This window comes from Raphanus sativus, chromosome 1 (assembly GCF_000801105.2).
Source record: "Raphanus sativus cultivar WK10039 chromosome 1, ASM80110v3, whole genome shotgun sequence".
NCBI classification, from domain to species: Eukaryota; Viridiplantae; Streptophyta; class Magnoliopsida; order Brassicales; family Brassicaceae; genus Raphanus; species Raphanus sativus.
The window spans coordinates 15,051,686-15,070,099 of NC_079511.1; the positions used below are offsets into that span (position 1 = coordinate 15,051,686).

Sequence of the window (18,414 nt, forward strand, 5' to 3'; positions counted from 1 at the left end):
TTTTCATATATGTTATATTTTGAATTTTTTAAAACGTCTATAAATTACCAAAAATTGTAAGATGTTATTAAGATGATATTTTTTAGAACAGAACATGATCCGAAACGAAATATTTCGGATATCGAATATATCGAAACCAGATTTATATACTTAAATATATTAATTTTTTAGAATTTAATATCTAAAAGAATATTAAAAATATATAAAATGTTATTAAGTTGTCCAAAATACTTGAAAATATTTACAAATAGTTAAAAATACATGATTAAAATAGTTAAATGATATTCAAAATACCAATACTTCAAATATCTATTGATTTCTTATCTGAATATTGAAGCTAACCAAATTTTATGTTAAGTTTAAGTATTTTAGCTTGCATTATACACATTTATATGTTATAAATAATTTTTTTATTTTTATATTTTGAGAAATTTAAAGTATATACAAATTTTATTTTTTAAAAAATAAAATGAGTTATCTGAGTCCAAATCCAAACCGAACCCGCAGATCTGAACCGGATCGAACTCACAAAAAATCGAAATATAACTGAACCGAACCAAACTAAACTGAACCAAATGGTATCCGAATGTCCACCCCAAATCAAATGTAAAAAAAATCTTGATAACAAGATGCATTCTAATTGTAATATTTTAATACAACATATTTTAAAAAACTCACTCCGCGCATGAGTTATCATCTAGTTAGACATTATCATCTAGTTAGACATTAAGGGACAAACCTTGTCGAGTTGTTATTATCCCTTCTCAGTTTAATTAGGTAAGCCCGTAAACAGTCTTGTGCTAGTGCTACATATCATTGTATAATCACAGTCCGCTGATTTAAAGAACTGAACATCACTGATGATGAACATTTAGCAAAACAAAGGTCAATATTGTGTTTCAGTTTGTTGATTGATAGCTTCATTCGTTCTGAATCTGTTTTTGTGGTTCAAGTTATGGGACTATACATCTTATTGACCCTCCTTGATATCATTCATGTGTAGCATGTATTCGTGAGAACTCTCATGAGTGAGAAAAAAACGTGGAACAATTAACATTTAAAAAATTAAGATGACATGATAAAGCAGATGAATTTTATCTATAATAAAAATGAGAGGACCAAATCAGACAACCAAGATGAATATTCATGATGGTAAAGTACTTACAAAAAAGACTACACAGACGCAACAAAAAGAGTTTCCATAGAAGCATACCTCTAATAATATCACTCACACTCTTGATTGTTACACACACACACACACGCAGAAAAGATAACAAGAAAAGAGAATTGACTGAACTTTTGATTTGAGACCGTTATAACATGGGACTCACATGATGGTGCATCGTCCCTTTTCTTCATTTGGTTGCGTCGGCATTTGCTGGAACCGGTGTGACTCTGAGGGATTGTATGTGAACTCAGATGTGTCTAGCCCATACTGTGTCAGTTAAACAAAAAACCATCAGTGAGTCTCAGTATCTCGTTAACTTCTTGTTTCCGAAGCTTTAAAAATGATTGAATCATGTTACCTTCTCCCTCATACGTGCGCTCCAAGGGTCACTGCGGCTCGGGCGTTGGTCCAAAGTAGGAGCAACAGGGACACCCGTAACAGGGGCGGGTTGGCGGTTGATGAATGGCTGCCTGATTTGCCTAGGAGGAGCAATAAACTCATCATCACTGTCATACTCATCTGGTGTGTTAGCTGCCCTGACCATAAGGGCGAGCAAGAAAAGCAAAGCCTGCGGGTAAACAAGACAGCATTTAAGAGTTTTTTAGAGGTGATGATTCAATGTTTAGCCTTGATATCAAAAAAGTTGTGAAGATTTGATTGATCTTTACCTCGAAAACAACGGCTCCTAGAGCAACCCATCTGACAATATTCCAGTTTTCTCTCAGGAAATGATAGATGGTGTCGAAGTTTCCAGTCTTGTCAGAAGGAATTTGCTAGAGAAGAGTTAAACAGAAAATTGTTAGCTAAGTATGTGCGTACAGAGTCATGTCTTGAGATAAAGGCAACATGAAGCCTAAAGCCCAAGAGAAAAGACACACAACAAAAAGGATAACTCACATCTCTCCAGCTGTTGTCGAAGAATATAAAAGCTGCAGCTCCAAGCTCAGCCAAGATCAACAAGATGAGAAGCAGAGAGTACTATTCTCTCAATTAAGGAAATAAACAAAAAAGGTTGATCGAAATACTAATAATGAATGATATATTATATTCACAAGTATATATAATCTAAAAAGAAAAGAAGAAAGCAATGAGAGGAGGAGGGAGGATACACAAGATAAGCAGCAGATGCTCCTTGAACAAGTACCAACACAGCCACAGCATGAAATAACAAAGAGAGCCACGCCGATACCGATGAACAAGTAGATGAACCTGCATTTTACATGAAAAAGGAAAAAAACAAAACCAAGATCTAAGTTTTGGACCCAGAATATCAACTTAGTATATAAGAGAATACAATAATACCAAGCTTTGGGGAGATTGTCAAAGAAATTGGAAGAGAGTGCGAGAGACATAAGCATGGGCCTCCCAGAAGAGACGTAACTTTGGTCGGGAATGAATGAAACAGAGTGATCACCAGTTGCTCTCTGGTACTCAACAAATAAGTAGATACCATAACCAATCATGCCTAGTCCAGCAACAGCAAGAAGGAAGTTGAGTAACTTAAGCAAACATTCCAAACAACCTCTACAAGCCATTTCTTCTCTTTTTTAATTCACTAACGACTTGAAATGCTGTGTATGGGGGGTTACTCAGCTTTTAACCCTTAACTCATCAATCCAAAGAATAATCCTGAAAATAAAATAAAAAAAGACAATGAAGTTTCAGTCAAGATCAAAAGAAAAATCAATGGTTCATCAAAACTTATATATTGTTTCCCGAATCCAATCGGCTATACACGAATCAAGCCTCGCAAAGAGATGAAATTGAGAGGTAATACCAATTAGTCTGACACAGAAACATAAATTCTAATTTATCAAATCGCAAAGCTAAAAACGATTCCCCGAAACATTTTCGTAAACAAAATCGGAATAACGAGATCGGAAGTGGAGAATCTGAGACGAAACTTACGGAGAAGGTTTGAGATGATGATTTTTCGATCTTCGCGACAGGAAGAGAAGAAAGAAGAAGAAGGGGAAGACAATTGTGAGGAGTGGAATTTTTTTAATTTAATTTTTTGAATACTTTTGTTTGGATTTTTGCTGGAATGTCATTGGCTTTTAGCTGGCATTTTTCTTTTACAAAATATATATTACTGTAGTCTTCTGTGGAACACCACAGAGTGGAAGGGAATGCAGACTCCCGAGAATATAAATTCTATTGTTATTTCTAATTTACTAAAGTATTATTTATTGATGTTTTTAATTTACTAAAGTATTTTTTTCTATGTAAATTTCACATTTTTTATTTGGACACATACTAGTAAGCTATTTTTTTTTTGTTAACTGAAATAATGGTTCAGTTCATATATTCACATATCATTTCTTTCATTATTTTAAGTGTAGATTTCTGAATTAAGATTTATTTACTAATTTTATTTCCAAATAGATGATGCTTTAAAGAGTTTTGGATGTTTCAAAATAAATAATATTTTTACATTTTTATATTGGTTGTAGTTTTTGAAAACATGTGTGACCAATGATTTTTTATAATCTTTTTAAAAATTGATTGAATTAGTTTTAATTTTGTTCTCAGTGCTACTTTATAAAATGAAAATGTATTTTTAGTTTTTGTGTCATCATCCAAAGGCCAAAACATCAAGTATTTAGAAAGACAGAGAGAAAGAGAGTATTATATTTGGAGGAAACAAAACGGAAACGTGAAGCAGCACTAGTTCGAACAAAAAAACGTGAAGTAGAACGAACCAACAAAATACTCTGCCTCCAAGCTACCTTATCATGCCACTGACAAAAATGTCTGAAACAGACCGAGTTTTCTCAAACACCTATGTTCGGTAAAAGTTACTCCGTTCCTTCAACGATGATTCAAGTCTCATGTGCGTCGATATTGTTGTTTAGTTTTGTCTCTTTTTCAGATTTTGTTCCTCTCTTTTTATAAATAACTATTTTGTAAAGCTTTTTTTTTTTTTCCAAATATATATTTAACCGATTTTGATCTGATTTTGAGAGATACTGATGGACATAAAATATTTTGTTACAGGAAGTAATACAATACGTGCGTTAAGAAATTGAGTTATGAAATCTATACTAATAAAATGGACTATTTGAAATTCTAGGGAATGTTCATATCAGCAACAAAAATTCTTCCGAAAATATCACGTAGCATTATTAGTAAAGAAAATAAAAAACAAATAATAAATAAATATAAAATATCAGAAAAATAAATAATAAATAAATATATAATATAAAAATAAAATATTACATTAAACATCTATCATAATATTCTCATTTAAAATAAAGAAAAAAATAATTAAATATACAATATAAAAGTAAGCATGCTAACAAACTTTAGTGTCATTTATTTTTTGCTTTTTAATTCATTCGTCATGTTTTTAAAGTTAGTACTAGGTGATTTTCCCTTGCTAATGTACGGATGTAAATATTTATAAAATAATTATATTATAATAATTCATTGCTATATACTTTAATTATAAATTAATTTATAATTTTTATGAATAATTTATATTAATAATATTAAATACTTTAATTAGACATATGATTATGTTATATTTAGTCAATTTTTTTACAATCGATTTAGTTATCATTTAGGTATATAGAATTACATTTATTTCTCTGATTCAACTATAGTTTTTTACTCTAGATATATTAAAATTTTGATTAATTTTCTTATTTGCATTTAGGTTGGTTGTTGTCTTCCTTAGTTTTAAATATAATCTATTATTTTAGATATAAAAATTGATTAGTCAAGTCACTCATATTGTGAATATATTGAGTTATATATATTCTTTCAAATTGGAACCGAAATATATTTTTTTTTATTTTTTTTATGATTTACGTAGTCGGACTAATAAAATTAAGTATCCAGGCTCCGTTTAGCAAAAATCCAATTGATAGTTAATATATATATATATATATATATATATATAATTAAGTTCAATCGAAATGATTTTATTTATCGTTTAAATACGCATGTATGATCATATATTTATCAAATTATATGTTCATTTAAAAATATATATATATATATATATATATATATATATATATATATATATATATATTAGAAAATAAAACGATGATCAATAGGAAGTTACATACATAAGTAACTGATACATTTTTGAAAGCTCATGAACACATATCAATATTTACAATAACTAAAATATTTTATAAATTCTAAATAATTTATATCTTAGATTTATTCAAAGGTAAACTAAAATTTATTTTAAATAATCTAAAAATGAGAATTCATAGTTACTTTGGTATTTTGATTATGGTTATATTAAACTCCACAAATATAAAAACATAAAATTTAAAAGAAAATTTAATATTAGGAAAACATATAATTGTAATAATGAAAAATATCTACCTCGTTTAATTATATAGTGTTATGTTATTTAAAATATTTTATAATTATTTGATCAAAAGATGTTTATTGTTAACAAGATAGTTTTTTATACATCTTAAAAATAAGCAGTAAAAATTTGTGATTGTATTTGAAAATCATATTATATAAGTAAAATATAATTTATAGATGTTTTTTGCTGTAATTGAAAGATATTATAGTCAACTAAATATATGAAAAATAAATTTAAATACTACTAAACTATTTTTAGTCAATTAAACATATATCATTTTATGTTACCTAATTATTTTATGTAATCATCTAAGAAACTAAATAGATATATCAAAATATTTCTATTACTTTGAAAATATATATTTGTATTGTTTAAATTTTTTTTAAAATAAATAATATTTCTTTTCTAATATCATAATTATCTTTCTGAAATTTGTTTTTACGAAATCACATTATATAAAAATAAATATTTTTCATCTTATAAAAAAATAGATATAAAGCAAGTTTATTTTATGTTATTTAAAATATTTTTAAAATAGAATATTACTATCTTGTGAAATTTTATTTTAATGAAATCATATTATATATACATATATTTTCGTTTTTAAATTTCATTTTTAAATTTATAAATGTTTCCGTTATATGGAAAATTTTAAAAAAGAACTAAATAAAAAAATAATAGTATTTAAATGTAATATTTTTAATTCATTAAGGGTATCGATGTAATCAATCATCATGAGAATTAACGTGAGCGCGACACATAGGAAACTGACTTCTAAAATAATATTATAGAGATTAAAATCTGTTTTCGATTGAGATTCAATCCATCCTTAAGTAAATCAAGGATGAGGACATAAACTGTATACAAAGAAATATAACAGAGTTTAAATTAAGATTGATGGAGAGAGTTTAGTTGCATTTCAAAAATATTTTTTCATCGAATTAGCAAAGCAAAACAAGAATATCTCCAACTCCAATGATATACAAAAATTCACTTTATATACACAAAAATAGAGTAACTCTATTATAGAGTTAAATTTGCTTAAATGAGTCACTATAATAGAGTTATTTTTTAATAGAGTGGATTATAGAGTAATGTTGATTTTTTACTCTATATTTGGAGTGGAAAAGCAACATTACTCTATAATTCACTCTATTATAGAATAACTCTCTATTATAGAGTAACTCTCTATTATATTGTAACTATTATAGAGTAACTCTATTATAGAATGAATCATTGGAACAAATTCAACTCTATAATAGAGTTATTCTATTTTAGAGTGAAATCAGGCTCGACCATGGGCTAAAGTCCATGAAGCATAGGCTTCAGGCGTTAAAAATTATAAAAAAGTTTGGAGCGTCAATAACAGAAATATCTCTTTGGTATAGTGGTTAGATAGCTCCAAATTGGATCAGAGATGCCTGGTTCAAAATTTGGGAAGGGCATTATTTTAAAAATTTGTTTTACGCATATTTTTACTCTGGATCAGCACTGAATAAAATATAGAGTTGATTTTTGTATATCATTGGAGATGCTCCGAGTGAAGAAGGAACCGAATCACTTTAAGAGTTGACATGATTTAAAAAAATAAATAGTCTGATGGGTTTACGGTTTTAGTAAGATGGGTTGTCATTAAGACACAAATTCAGTTTGAGCTCATCTTGTGTTCCCCCCGGAATTTGGTTAGGTCAGAACAAACCGGACTAAATAAATATCTTAAAACCGTTTTGGGTTTTCGTTTTTACCTGAGCAGTCCAATTGATTAAATTAAATCGGACAGACACGTGGCCCCAACTTTATAGCGGGTTTATCATGATCACTGTGCGCTCAATCACAGCTGATAAATTTGCTTTTTTTTTCCTCTTAAAAAGAAATTAGCAGGCAATGTCTGAGAATTCTGATAATTGAAGCGAAAACAGTCGGCTTCGTGAAAAGATTTCATCGTCCGGCGTCAATCTAACCTTGTTCTGTATGATTTTCTGCCCCTAAATTCTTCTAATTTTTGTTTGACTTTCACTTTTTTTCTTTTATGAACTTGAGATCCGTGTTGAAACAGTGCCATGATCGAAATTTATTCTGGTGATTAGGGTTGAATACAGTAATATTCGATTATTTTTGTAGAATATCTTGAAAATAATCGGTGGGCTTGGTAAGTGTTTGGTAATGCTTTTGTAGAAATCAAGTTTATTTGAGTTTTCTGGATTTTTTTTTTGGGTTACATTAGTTAGTGATCAGAGAAGTAGAATTGAGTTTTGAGTTTGAACATGTTGAATCTGATTGGTGAAATAAAAAAAAAAATCAGATTACTGATAAGCTTGATGTGTTTCTTGCCACTTAAAAAACCACAAAAATATATATTTTGGAGCTCTTTTGTTGTGTTTTTCTTTGGGTTAAATTAAAGATTGATTTGTATTTGAGGGTCATATAATAGTAAAGTTGTAGGGTTTTCACGAATGATAACGTTCTCATTCTCTCTCTCTCTCTCTTTCTCATTATTTTCACTTTGATTTTCTCTCTTAGCATTCAGCTTAAAGGTTGAGAAGAGACTTGTCAATGGCAGACATACCTAGACACCTGCGCGCTTGTTTGGATATGGGGAAAATAGCTTTCTTGGCAATCCTAGTTTCTGGAGGAATCGTCTTACAGATCCTGGTATCTGAGAAATTCTCACAACTTTTACTGTCTCCTTGTTTCATATTCGTGTTTAAATCATTTTTCCATACTCCAGGCTTGTGCACTGTATAATAACTGGTGGCCTATGCTAAGTGGTGAGTTGTTTCCCTTGCCCTCTAAAACATTATTTTGGTGAATATAACTTTCCTTGCTTGAGATCTTTAACTGTTAGTTTGGACTCGAAAACTGCATTTTATATCCTGGTGATGGATAGCTTTTAACCTCTTGCTTGCAATGAAACTAAATCGAATTTTGCTTTGCAGTGATAATGTACGTGCTTCTCCCAATGCCTTTGCTCTTCTTCGCTGGATCGGACAGTACATCTCTCTTCAATGAATCAGACAATAGGTACGTAGTTTTAATATACACAGCCTGTTTGTTACATGCAAACCTGAGCACCAAACTCGAACCAGAGGCTTTGTTAATTGCATTTGAGAACATATAGAGATGTTCAAAAGTAGCTTAACTTACATGAACATTTCTTTTCATTTTTTTTTGTTATTCAGCTGGATCAATGCAGCCAAGTTCATGACTGGTGCATCAGCAGTTGGAAGCATCGCCATACCTTCGATTCTAAAACACGCTGGACTCATCGGTTGGGGCGCATTAGCCTTTGATCTCTCTTCCTACGTTGTCTTCCTCGTCGCTATACTGTGTTACATTTGCGTAGGAGATGACAGTGACAACTATTACAGCTACATATAAAAATGCACACAAGGTCATCATCGTTACTTTCTCAAATTCTCTGTCTTTTTACCACATCACCGGTTAGATTGATTGGTTCAAAAAAGAGAATCTCTTGTTGAGAGGGATCACTCAGTTGTATGTATGATTGAATGACTGAATGGTTTGTTGTAAGTTAAAAACTTTACATGGTTTTGTTTGGTTTTGGTGTACAGAACAGATTTATTATTTGGCAAAATATTTCATTTTTTCCTTAATTCATATATTCTCTTTTTTTGTTGACAACAATAAATATATGTTCTTCCTTAAAAATATATATGTTCTTTCTTACAAAAATTTGTCTCCACTGATATATATATATATATATATATATATAGTATAACAGCTTGAAACCAATACTCTATAAATTAATATATACTAAAAACTTCTATAATAAAATAATATAATTTTATAGTTCTAAATTAAGTTTTTGGTTTATTAGTATATCGATAAATTAATAATTTTTATAAATTTAATAAAAAATTATAGTTTTGGCATAGTTTCAAGTTCCAACATTATTAATTCAACGAGGTTTCACTGTATGTTTTTATTTAATTGAATACATATATATGTTTTTTTTAAAATTTGTCTACATAGTAAATAGGTTTATATTGATTTTGTGTAGAATAAGATACAAGGCGAAATTGTCTGAATGCGAGCTCTCTGTGTCAAGAAAGTTTACTCCTTTCTCTCGAAACTATCTTTAGCTTCTTCAGTTTACTGTCGTCGATACACTGGCCATGCGATATCGAATCACAGAACCCATCATCGAGGTTTCTCTAATGAAGAAGCTCTTATCCTACGACGCTTGTCTGAAGGAGGACTCGTACACGCACGCCACCTGCTCGACAAAATTCCTCAGAGAGGAAGCATCAGCCGTGTCAGGTACTGGACTTCGCTTCTCACCAAGTTCGCGAAAGCTGGATACTTGTACGAAGCTAGGGCTTTGTTCCAAGTGATGCCGGAGAGGAACATCGTCACTTGCAACGCGATGCTGACGAGTTATGTCAGATGCAGGAGGCTCGATGAGGCGTGGACTCTGTTCAGGGAGATGCCCAAGGACGTTGTTTCGTGGACTGTGATGCTTACTGCGCTCTGTGATGATGGAAGGAGCGATGATGCGGTCGAGTTGTTCGATGAAATGCCTGAGAGAAACGTGGTTTCTTGGAACACGTTGGTCTCGGGTCTGATTAAGAACGGGGATATGGAGAAGGCGAAACAGGTGTTTGATGCTATGCCTAGCCGAGATGTTGTGTCGTGGAACGCTATGATTAAAGGGTATATCGAGAACGATGGATTGGAAGAAGCTAAAGTCTTGTTTGGGAGTATGAGCGAGAGAAATGTAGTTACTTGGACGAGCATGGTGTCTGGTTATTGCCGATACGGAGATGTTCATGAAGCTTATAGATTGTTCTGTGAAATGCCTGAGAGGAATGTCGTTTCTTGGACTGCTATGATCGGTGGGTTTGCTTGGAATGAGTTCCACAGAGAAGCATTGCTGCTTTTTCTTGATATGAAGAAGGATCTTGATGCGGTATTACCGAATGATGAGACTCTTATATCTCTTGCTTATGCTTGTGGTGGTCTTGGTGCTGGATTTCACTGTCTTGGCCAGCAATTGCACGCACAAGTTATATCTAACGGTTGGGAAAGTGTGGATAGAGATGGAAGGTTGGCGAAGAGTCTTGTTCATATGTACGCATCGTCTGGTTTGATCGGTTCAGCGCAGTATCTGCTCAATGAAAGCTTTGATTTACAGTCTTGTAACATTATGATCAATGGTTATCTAAGAACTGGGGATTTGGAACGAGCTCAAACTCTGTTCCAGCAAGTCGAGTGCTTACACGACAAAGTATCTTGGACATCCATGATCAACGGGTATCTGGACGCTGGCGATGTTTCGAGAGCCTTTGATCTTTTTCATGAGCTTCACGACAAGGACGGGGTTACATGGACGGTTATGATCTCAGGGCTTGTCCGAAACGAGCTTTTTGCAGAAGCTGCGTCTCTATTGTCAGATATGATGAGACACGGTCTGAAGCCGTTGAACTCGACTTACTCTGTTCTTCTTAGTTCCGCGGGTGCCACTTCGAATCTTGATCAAGGGAAGCATTTACACTGCGTGATCGCAAAGACTACGGCTTGCTATGATCCTGATCTCATCCTTCAGAACTCTCTTGTCTCGATGTACGCAAAATGTGGAGCCATAGACGATGCTTATGAGATATTCTCAAAGATGCTCCGGAAAGATACAGTTTCATGGAACTCCATGATCATGGGGCTATCACATCACGGCCTAGCGGATAAAGTATTAAGCCTGTTCAAAGAGATGCTTGATTCAGAGATGAAACCGAACTCTGTAACGTTTCTCGCAGTCCTCTCAGCTTGTAGCCACTCTGGACTCATCACAAGAGGTTTAGAACTGTTCAAAGCAATGAAGGAAACCTATTCGATCCAGCCGGGGGTAGAGCATTACATCTCGATGATAGACCTCTTAGGCAGAGCCGGGAAACTAAGAGAAGCAGAGGAGTTCATCTCAACTCTGCCTTTCACTCCAGACCATACAGTCTACGGCGCATTGCTAGGGTTATGCGGGCTCAACTGGAGAGACAGAGATGCAGAAGGCATAGCGAAACGGGCTGCGATGAGGTTGCTGGAGCTGGACCCGGTGAATGCGCCGGGACACGTGGCGCTATGCAACGTGTATGCTGGTTTAGGGAAGCATGAGTTGGAGAAGGAGATGAGGAAAGAGATGGGGGTTAAAGGTGTGAAGAAGACACCAGGATGTAGCTGGATTGTGGTTAATGGAAAATCAAATGTGTTTCTCTCTGGTGATAAATCTGCTTGTGAAGTTGCTCAGATGAGTTTGCCAATCTTTTGTAGTAATGGAATGCTTGAAGAAGAAGAGGAGAAAGTGTTGACTCTCTGCCATTGCTGAGCAGTGAAACTCTTACAGGTACATTGAACCATGTTCCTTTCTCATCCATCAATTGATTCATAATTGATGTCATGGAGGATCTTTGTCTCTCTCATCTTGTAACTTTTAGGTAAGAAAGACAATGGATTTAGCTTTTTATTTATCAATCAGTTGTTGCATATTACATCACCGTAAAACCAAACCAAAAAAAATATTCAGAAACCGAACACACAATTTGTTAGACTTTCGGTCGCTCCTCGTAGGCGTCACTGTCGGAGTCATTTTCATCATCACTCATCATGTCTTGTCTCTCATCTTTCCCTTCTAATTGTATACATTTGTACCATCTTGCACATGCGATGTACATCACTAGGTCAATGCTGGTCAACGCAGCCAGGAGGAAATAGAATCTGTCCAAGTGACCTTTGTTGAGGTTCCTTGGAATCCAACCAGGCATGTGATCCACTGTAGAGATCTTCACCACCATCGTCACCAGCAAGCTACTTACAAAGTTCCCCATCGACATTGACATCATACACAGAGCACTCCCAAAGCTCTTCAGTCCATCGGGCGTCTGCGCATTGAAGAACTCGAGCTGACCCACGTACATGAACACTTCTGATGCTCCAATGAGTGAGTATTGTGGAACCTGTTAAGAAGATAAAGATTGTCAGGACTCAGAGGTTCTTCCTGTGTAAGTGATTGATTTCAGGACAGTAGTGAGTTGTGTTCCTGTACCTGCCAGAAGATGCTTAATGAGCTTGAGCCATCACACTGAATGCAACTCTTGTCTGCATACTTGAGTCTAAAGCATTCCACAACCCCAGCTGCAACCATAGCTAAGATAGCAATCACAAGTCCAATACCCATCCTGTGAAGCTCGGTGATTCCCTTTGATCCATCCTTCTTCTTGAATCTGGTGGCTAGCGGCTCTAGAACTCTGCGGTATATGAATATGAACAAAGCGACGCTGAGGATGTCGAAGCTGGACATACTTGCGGGAGGGATTTTGAAACCAGAGACGGTGGTCTTCATTGCTGCGCCTTGCTCCACAAAGAGAGAAGCCATTTGGGTGAAGACGACTGAGTAGATTATAGTGCAGAGCCATATAGGGATCAGTCTAAGTATACACTTGACTTCCTCAACTTGTGTCACCGGACATAGCCTCCATGGATTCACTCCGCCTTGTTTCTTGTCGTCAAGATCTCTTGATGTGATGTAAGCTGCTCTGTCCAAGAACCTGCAAGTCAGAACATAAACATGTTAAGAACAACGCTTCATGTAATTGAAGTACTATGCTTTTGGCAACTTACTTGAACTCATCAGTATGCATTATCCTCCTCCCTGTGTTTCCTGAATCATTTTTCTCTTGCTTGTCTTCGTCGTACATCTCCTCTCTCCCTCTAGACGGCGTCTCCACCGATGATTTCTTCGTTGCAGCGACCAAAACTTGGCAAAACCTCGAAAGAGGGTTCCCCGTTGGCTTGAAATGACGGTATCTCGGTGTTCCAACGAGGAAAAGAATCAAAGCCAAGATGGCAGAGCCAGTGGACGCCCAGAAACCAAGTGCCCACATCCCTTCATCCTCAAAATATCCCAAGATGGTGTTGGAGAAGAGCGAACCGAGGTTCAAAGCGAGGTAGAAGTAGCTGAAGAAGGCAATCTTTGAGTACCCTTCTTTAGGATGCTCCTCATCGAACTGATCAGCTCCAAACGTTGCTATGTTCGGTTGGTAACCGCCATTCCCCAACGCGATCAAGTAGATGGAGAGGTAGAACATTGTGATCTCCATTGTTGAATGTGTACCGCAAGGCGTGACTTCGTTCCCGCAACCTCTTGGTTTGATCAAGAACATGTATGATGATAGCGATAGCGATGAAAGTCCCTGTTTTTTGCACATTCGGAAGTGTTGTAATCAGTGTTTAACTTTCATCAAGATGCTTGCGTTTGTATTTTAAGATTCACTTACGATGACAAAAATGACTTGGAAGATAGCACAAGTCTTGTAACGTCCCCAATAAGAATCGCTGAGAAACGCTCCGACCAATGAGAAGATGTAAACAGTTCCTGTCCATTTGCTGACGTTGTTCGCTGCGTCTGCGTTGTTCTGCTGCAACACGCGCGTTAGGAACAGCACCAAGTTCACTCCAACTCCAAAAAACGCCAGTGTGGCCAACCCCTGGTTCACTGTTCAATTAACAAAATTGATTTAGTACGTTAAACCAAAATTACTTGTTTGGGATCATGTTAACCCAAGCTATTGATTTGAAAGGAACTGGAATTGATGAATGAACGTAAATGATTGTGAATAATTGAGAAACTATGTTACGTGTGTCGTCGAGATGATGTTAACATATATTTGGTTGGACACTGGACAGTATCTCATTACTACCTACAATCATTGTACCTTTCTAACGAAATTAAAAATTTATTTGATAATGGAATTATATGAATAATTAAGATTTAGCAAATCAATTGAACTACACATTCTAATAGCAAATCAGTAACCACTAATCTTATGATATTTTTTAATTAAAACTATTAGGTGGAGTCTACTAACTTAATCAAACCAGGAAAAGAAGACCAACTTTCACAAATCTTAAATTGATTTTTTTGTTTCTTTTTATAGAAATGTGCTTTGGATTTTTTTTTTGATAACCATAGTGTCCTTTTAGATTCAATGACTAATCACCGCAAAACCTGCAAAATCCACGTTTTTCACTTATCGCATTCCGGATGGTTAAGAGAAATCGAACCCATGATTTATTTTTCTTTTTGTACAGTGAAATCTTGAGTTGGTGCGAAATATTCCAACACCATTTTTAATATAAATTAATGATATTATAAGTTCTAAATTGAAAAATATTATGAGACGAAGGTTTTTTTCCAAATAAAATATGAAGAAAAGCACGTGGGAAAAGCTGGCGAGATGGGTAATTACTAATTACGTGTAAGGCAACGTAATTCCACTAAGACATGCTTTCCTTGCACTTATATTAATATATTAAGTTTCATTTCTGTTTTTGGTTCAATTTAATAAATATCAAACCATCTTTTGAAAACTGTAGATATCTATCGCCATATTATATAGAATCACTTACAAGTTACAACTCTCTAAGTTTTCAATTTCAGTTATTCTTAATAAAGAACTCCCATAATATTTGTCCAAAAAAAAAAGAACTCCCATAATATTTACTGTTTTTACATCAATTTTCCTTTTCAGAAAATGATTCCACGTTTTAAATTTTAATAAAGATTTACATCATATAGGTACATCGTATAAAGATATATACGCATTTGTCATGTGATTGGGGTTTTAACCACAGCATGCAGGCTACGTTCGAACACATGTAAAATTCGAAGTTAATTTTAATGATTTTTGTTGTTGGTTCTACTGTCACTTTCCTAGCTACTGATAACTTATTGCTTCAAAGATAAGTATGCATATCAATCAATCTACACACTTTTAGATATACATCATATCGTAATCTATTACACAAACACATATATGTAAACATGTGTTTCTGTATACAAATTATGTATTAAGACATAATAGCAAGATGAGTCCAAAAAAGAAGAAGACATGATGAAAATATTTATGGACCCTAATAAATATTCCTAGGTGAGGACCATCAGTTTGTATGTGGTATCTTTAAGAAAAGGACGTGAAGAACAGAAAAATTTAGAACCAAACGTTTCTTAATTTCGATTAGAGAAGAGAGACATACGAAGAATGATGATGCCAGCAACCCATTGGCCTGAATTGGAACGAATAGAGGGACGACCATAGTAATCCACAGTTCCATCTCTCGTTTCTTCTCCTTCTTTCTTCTTCATCATCTGCGTTTTCATTTATATACACACATCTAGTTATTAATAAACATATATATATATATATATATATATTTATATATGTTTCAATCTTTAGTAGTATCTACTAACTACCACCTTTTGTCCTCTTGATATGGAGAAGATTCATAAGTTTTGATAGTTTTTGTATTTCCACTAAAAACGTTTTTTTTTTTTCATTTTGAATCTACGATGTGATTATTATAAAATCACAATTCTGCATTGCCACGTATTCTCGTTTCGTATACAAACAATTTTCAAGATTCCTTGGATTTATTCTCGACTTTAAGTTGCAGCACAAAAGAGAGCTGTTACAAGAAGATTAGCTATAACAAAGGAATATTGTTAAGCTTAATTAAATGGATTAAAAAAAAATCGAAGAAAAACAAAAAGAAGTCGAGTTAAATGTACTTTGCACATAAAGATGTGATTTTCTATTGCAATAAGCATGCCCTTTTGATCATGCTCTTCTTGAGCTACCAGAGATCTTTTAAAAGTTATACTAATAATAAGTAGTTTTGAAGAAATGTCCTTTTGTAGTTACATATGTAAATCAAGAAAATTACCAAAAAAAAGTGTAAATCAAGAACCTTAATCGCATTAAAAGAATCTTATAAGGAAGAAAGTAAACGCCCATATTTAAGCAAAAGAGCAACTAAAGAGAGAAGCTTAAAAAGAGTTACTTACGTCTTTGTTATTAATCTCTAGGCAAGACATTTTTGATGATATGAATGTGACTTATGGTAAGAGAATAATAGCGAAAAATATCTTTAGTTTTGGTGTGTGTTTAAGCGATATGAGAGAATTATAGGAAGACGCAGCAAGCAAGTTCAAGCTTGGATGCTTTAGAGAAGAGTGAGATTGAGAATAAATAGAAGTTTGGAAGATTATTTGAACGGTCCTGATTTTACATGGGACAGTCACATGCCCAAGACCTATATTAAATTTATATTCCCTATAAAATAATACACACATAAGTCATTAACACGATGAAAAAGGCTCAAAAGCATAGTTTTTTTTTTGGTAAAACTCAAAAGCATAGTTTATTATTTGAAAAGAAAATATTTGCATTTTCTCCCCCCAATTATTTTATTTTGTGGCTGAAAGGATTCTTCTTGTGAAGTTTTTCTTTTAGAAGTTTTTTTTTTTAATTAAAAAAAAGGATTCTTCTTGTGCTTCTGAAGCTTTGGATCGAGTTTGAGACAGAGATCAGAGCCTGTCAGAAAACAGAGTATATGGAAATAGGCTAAACAAAAATATTATAATATGAACCTTAAAACTACTTTTCAACTAGACAGTTAACTTTTTTACTAGAGATAGATATCGTATTTTGTCAATAGTATATATAGTTAATTTAGAACGGACAAAACCATAAGATTTGTTATTAGTAAAAAACTGAGGCACGGGTTGGAAATTTTGAAGGTTTAGTTTAAGGTATAATACTTTTTTTTTGCAAAGGGCATTTAAAGGTATGATATTCATAAAGTTAGATCATATTGTATATATGTTAAATTTCCTTTGTGATAATATTTATTTTACATATATATAGTTAAACATAATTAACTATGGTGTCGATATATTATAGATAAAACCATGTTTGTATAATAGTTAAGTGGCATAGCTTAGTTTTGTACGTCATAGTATGTTATATCTAAATGTATTGTGATTTATACAAATTATAAGATTATTTTGCAACACCTCCATTCCCAAGAATCTTTAAAGGGGTTTCAAATAAAAAAATAATAGTAATTTAGAATAGATTATAAAAATTGTCTAAGAAGAAATAATAATACTATTTATTAAGAGACAATAGTATTTCATGAGTTTTTAAATAAAATTAAAATTCTCTTCATTTTTCCTCATTTTTTTGTTAAGTATAAAACGCTCATATTAGATACCTCTAATGGAGGTACAGAGACTTAAGTATCTAACACTATGTTCAGTGGTTTTCTGGGATCTTCATGCATTTCTACCGACAAAGAATTTCTTCTACATAACCTAATTAAACACAATCATGCGTACAATTTTCTATATTTTCTCTTTGTTTGATCCATGTCTCTCGTGAACTTTGTTTTGTTAATGTTTACTTTAAATCAATGACATGGACATTACATACCTTTTTCTTTCTAAGATTTCAATTTTCCGGCTTTAATTATCCATTTTCACTCGTGTGGACCAAAAACAAAAGATCAAAATCATTATAATCAACATCGAATTGAACACTGACAAACGAACATCGACTTGAACAAGATGGTACTGGTACATCTGCATTTATACGTGTAAATTTTGCAGCCACATTATTTTAATTTATATAACTATTATCGTTTTGGTTCTTAAAATCACTAGTCGACACATACTTTTTCATTTACTTTCACCACAATTATTCAGCCATATTTAATCAATATAACTAATCGATGTATAGTAGAAGCATTCAAAAAGCCATATGGTGCAACCTGGTTGACCTACTTATTGATACATATCAACCAATTAACCGGTGTTTAGATTAATTAATCAGTAGATGATTTGCTAGCCGCCACAAATTTAGAATTGGAGGTTCTTTTTTGGCTATAGATCAGTTTACTGAGAAGTCATTTAGTTGGTATATCGCTTTTGAAACTAATTGCACGGATCTTCTGAATATGACAAAATCACGTACAAGCTGGTTGGCGTTTACTTCCTGATGAAAGAGTGATTTTGATTGTTTTAGTCTTACGTTCATTATTGATCTTCAGCAAGCTAAGCTGTAGGGCC

The 18,414-nt window shown here is 33.3% G+C and overlaps 4 protein-coding genes across 6 annotated transcripts; 2 read left to right on the forward strand and 2 right to left on the reverse strand.

Moving 5' to 3' along the window:
• Positions 1–1,079: 1,079 nt before the first annotated feature.
• Positions 1,080–3,232, reverse strand: LOC108814773 (tobamovirus multiplication protein 2A). The gene is made up of 7 exons (XM_018587434.2): positions 3,077–3,232; positions 2,471–2,797; positions 2,278–2,377; positions 2,066–2,146; positions 1,837–1,941; positions 1,527–1,736; positions 1,080–1,435 (listed from the first exon to the last, which is right to left on the reverse strand). The coding sequence occupies exons 2-7, from the start codon at positions 2,701–2,703 to the stop codon at positions 1,328–1,330; spliced, it is 837 nt and encodes a 278-aa protein (XP_018442936.1). The 5' UTR covers positions 2,704–2,797; positions 3,077–3,232; the 3' UTR covers positions 1,080–1,327.
• A 4,079-nt stretch (positions 3,233–7,311) lies between these two features.
• Positions 7,312–9,115, forward strand: LOC108841209 (vacuolar protein sorting-associated protein 55 homolog). 2 transcript variants are annotated; one of them, XM_018613993.2, is made up of 5 exons: positions 7,312–7,470; positions 8,022–8,153; positions 8,230–8,269; positions 8,438–8,522; positions 8,681–9,115. In XM_018613993.2, exons 2-5 carry the CDS (start codon positions 8,055–8,057, stop codon positions 8,877–8,879), a joined length of 423 nt encoding a protein of 140 aa, XP_018469495.1. In that variant the 5' UTR covers positions 7,312–7,470; positions 8,022–8,054; the 3' UTR covers positions 8,880–9,115. The 2 variants fall into 2 exon arrangements, with proteins under 2 accessions (XP_018469495.1, XP_056842392.1); XM_056986412.1 differs by having other exon boundaries at positions 7,343–7,470; positions 8,029–8,153.
• A 375-nt stretch (positions 9,116–9,490) lies between these two features.
• LOC108813313 (pentatricopeptide repeat-containing protein At1g32415, mitochondrial) lies at positions 9,491–13,778 on the forward strand. 2 transcript variants are annotated; one of them, XR_008934444.1, is made up of 2 exons: positions 9,491–11,944; positions 12,188–13,778. XR_008934444.1 is itself a non-coding variant. In XM_018585843.2 (2 exons), exon 1 carries the CDS (start codon positions 9,550–9,552, stop codon positions 11,833–11,835), a length of 2,286 nt encoding a protein of 761 aa, XP_018441345.1. In that variant the 5' UTR covers positions 9,492–9,549; the 3' UTR covers positions 11,836–11,853; positions 12,188–13,778. The 2 variants fall into 2 exon arrangements, 1 of the variants encoding a protein (XP_018441345.1); XM_018585843.2 differs by having other exon boundaries at positions 9,492–11,853.
• LOC108813322 (protein NRT1/ PTR FAMILY 7.3) lies at positions 11,953–16,505 on the reverse strand. The gene is made up of 6 exons (XM_018585855.2): positions 16,351–16,505; positions 15,543–15,654; positions 13,784–14,001; positions 13,128–13,699; positions 12,553–13,054; positions 11,953–12,463 (listed from the first exon to the last, which is right to left on the reverse strand). Exons 1-6 carry the CDS (start codon positions 16,378–16,380, stop codon positions 12,053–12,055), a joined length of 1,845 nt encoding a protein of 614 aa, XP_018441357.1. The 5' UTR covers positions 16,381–16,505; the 3' UTR covers positions 11,953–12,052.
• Between the last annotated feature and the right edge of the window lie 1,909 nt (positions 16,506–18,414).

What these genes read in the sequence shown, in the direction of transcription:
- LOC108814773 (XM_018587434.2), bottom strand. Translation starts at nt 2,703, where the DNA reads ATGGCTTGTAGAGGTTGTTTGGAATGTTTGCTTAAGTTACTCAACTTC. An exon ending in TCGACAACAGCTGGAGAGAT is followed by an intron (nt 1,942 to 2,065) that starts GTGAGTTATCCT and finishes ACTCTTCTCTAG; the next exon opens with CAAATTCCTTCTGACAAGAC. An exon ending in GCGCACGTATGAGGGAGAAG is followed by an intron (nt 1,436 to 1,526) that starts GTAACATGATTC and finishes TAACTGACACAG; the next exon opens with TATGGGCTAGACACATCTGA.
- LOC108841209 (XM_018613993.2), top strand. Translation starts at nt 8,055, where the DNA reads ATGGCAGACATACCTAGACACCTGCGCGCTTGTTTGGATATGGGGAAA. An exon ending in CTGGTGGCCTATGCTAAGTG is followed by an intron (nt 8,270 to 8,437) that starts GTGAGTTGTTTC and finishes TTTGCTTTGCAG; the next exon opens with TGATAATGTACGTGCTTCTC. An exon ending in TTCAATGAATCAGACAATAG is followed by an intron (nt 8,523 to 8,680) that starts GTACGTAGTTTT and finishes TTTGTTATTCAG; the next exon opens with CTGGATCAATGCAGCCAAGT.
- LOC108813313 (XM_018585843.2), top strand. Translation starts at nt 9,550, where the DNA reads ATGCGAGCTCTCTGTGTCAAGAAAGTTTACTCCTTTCTCTCGAAACTA.
- LOC108813322 (XM_018585855.2), bottom strand. Translation starts at nt 16,380, where the DNA reads ATGTCTTGCCTAGAGATTAATAACAAAGAC. An exon ending in TGCTGGCATCATCATTCTTC is followed by an intron (nt 14,002 to 15,542) that starts GTATGTCTCTCT and finishes TTAATTGAACAG; the next exon opens with TGAACCAGGGGTTGGCCACA. An exon ending in CATTAAGCATCTTCTGGCAG is followed by an intron (nt 12,464 to 12,552) that starts GTACAGGAACAC and finishes TCTTCTTAACAG; the next exon opens with GTTCCACAATACTCACTCAT.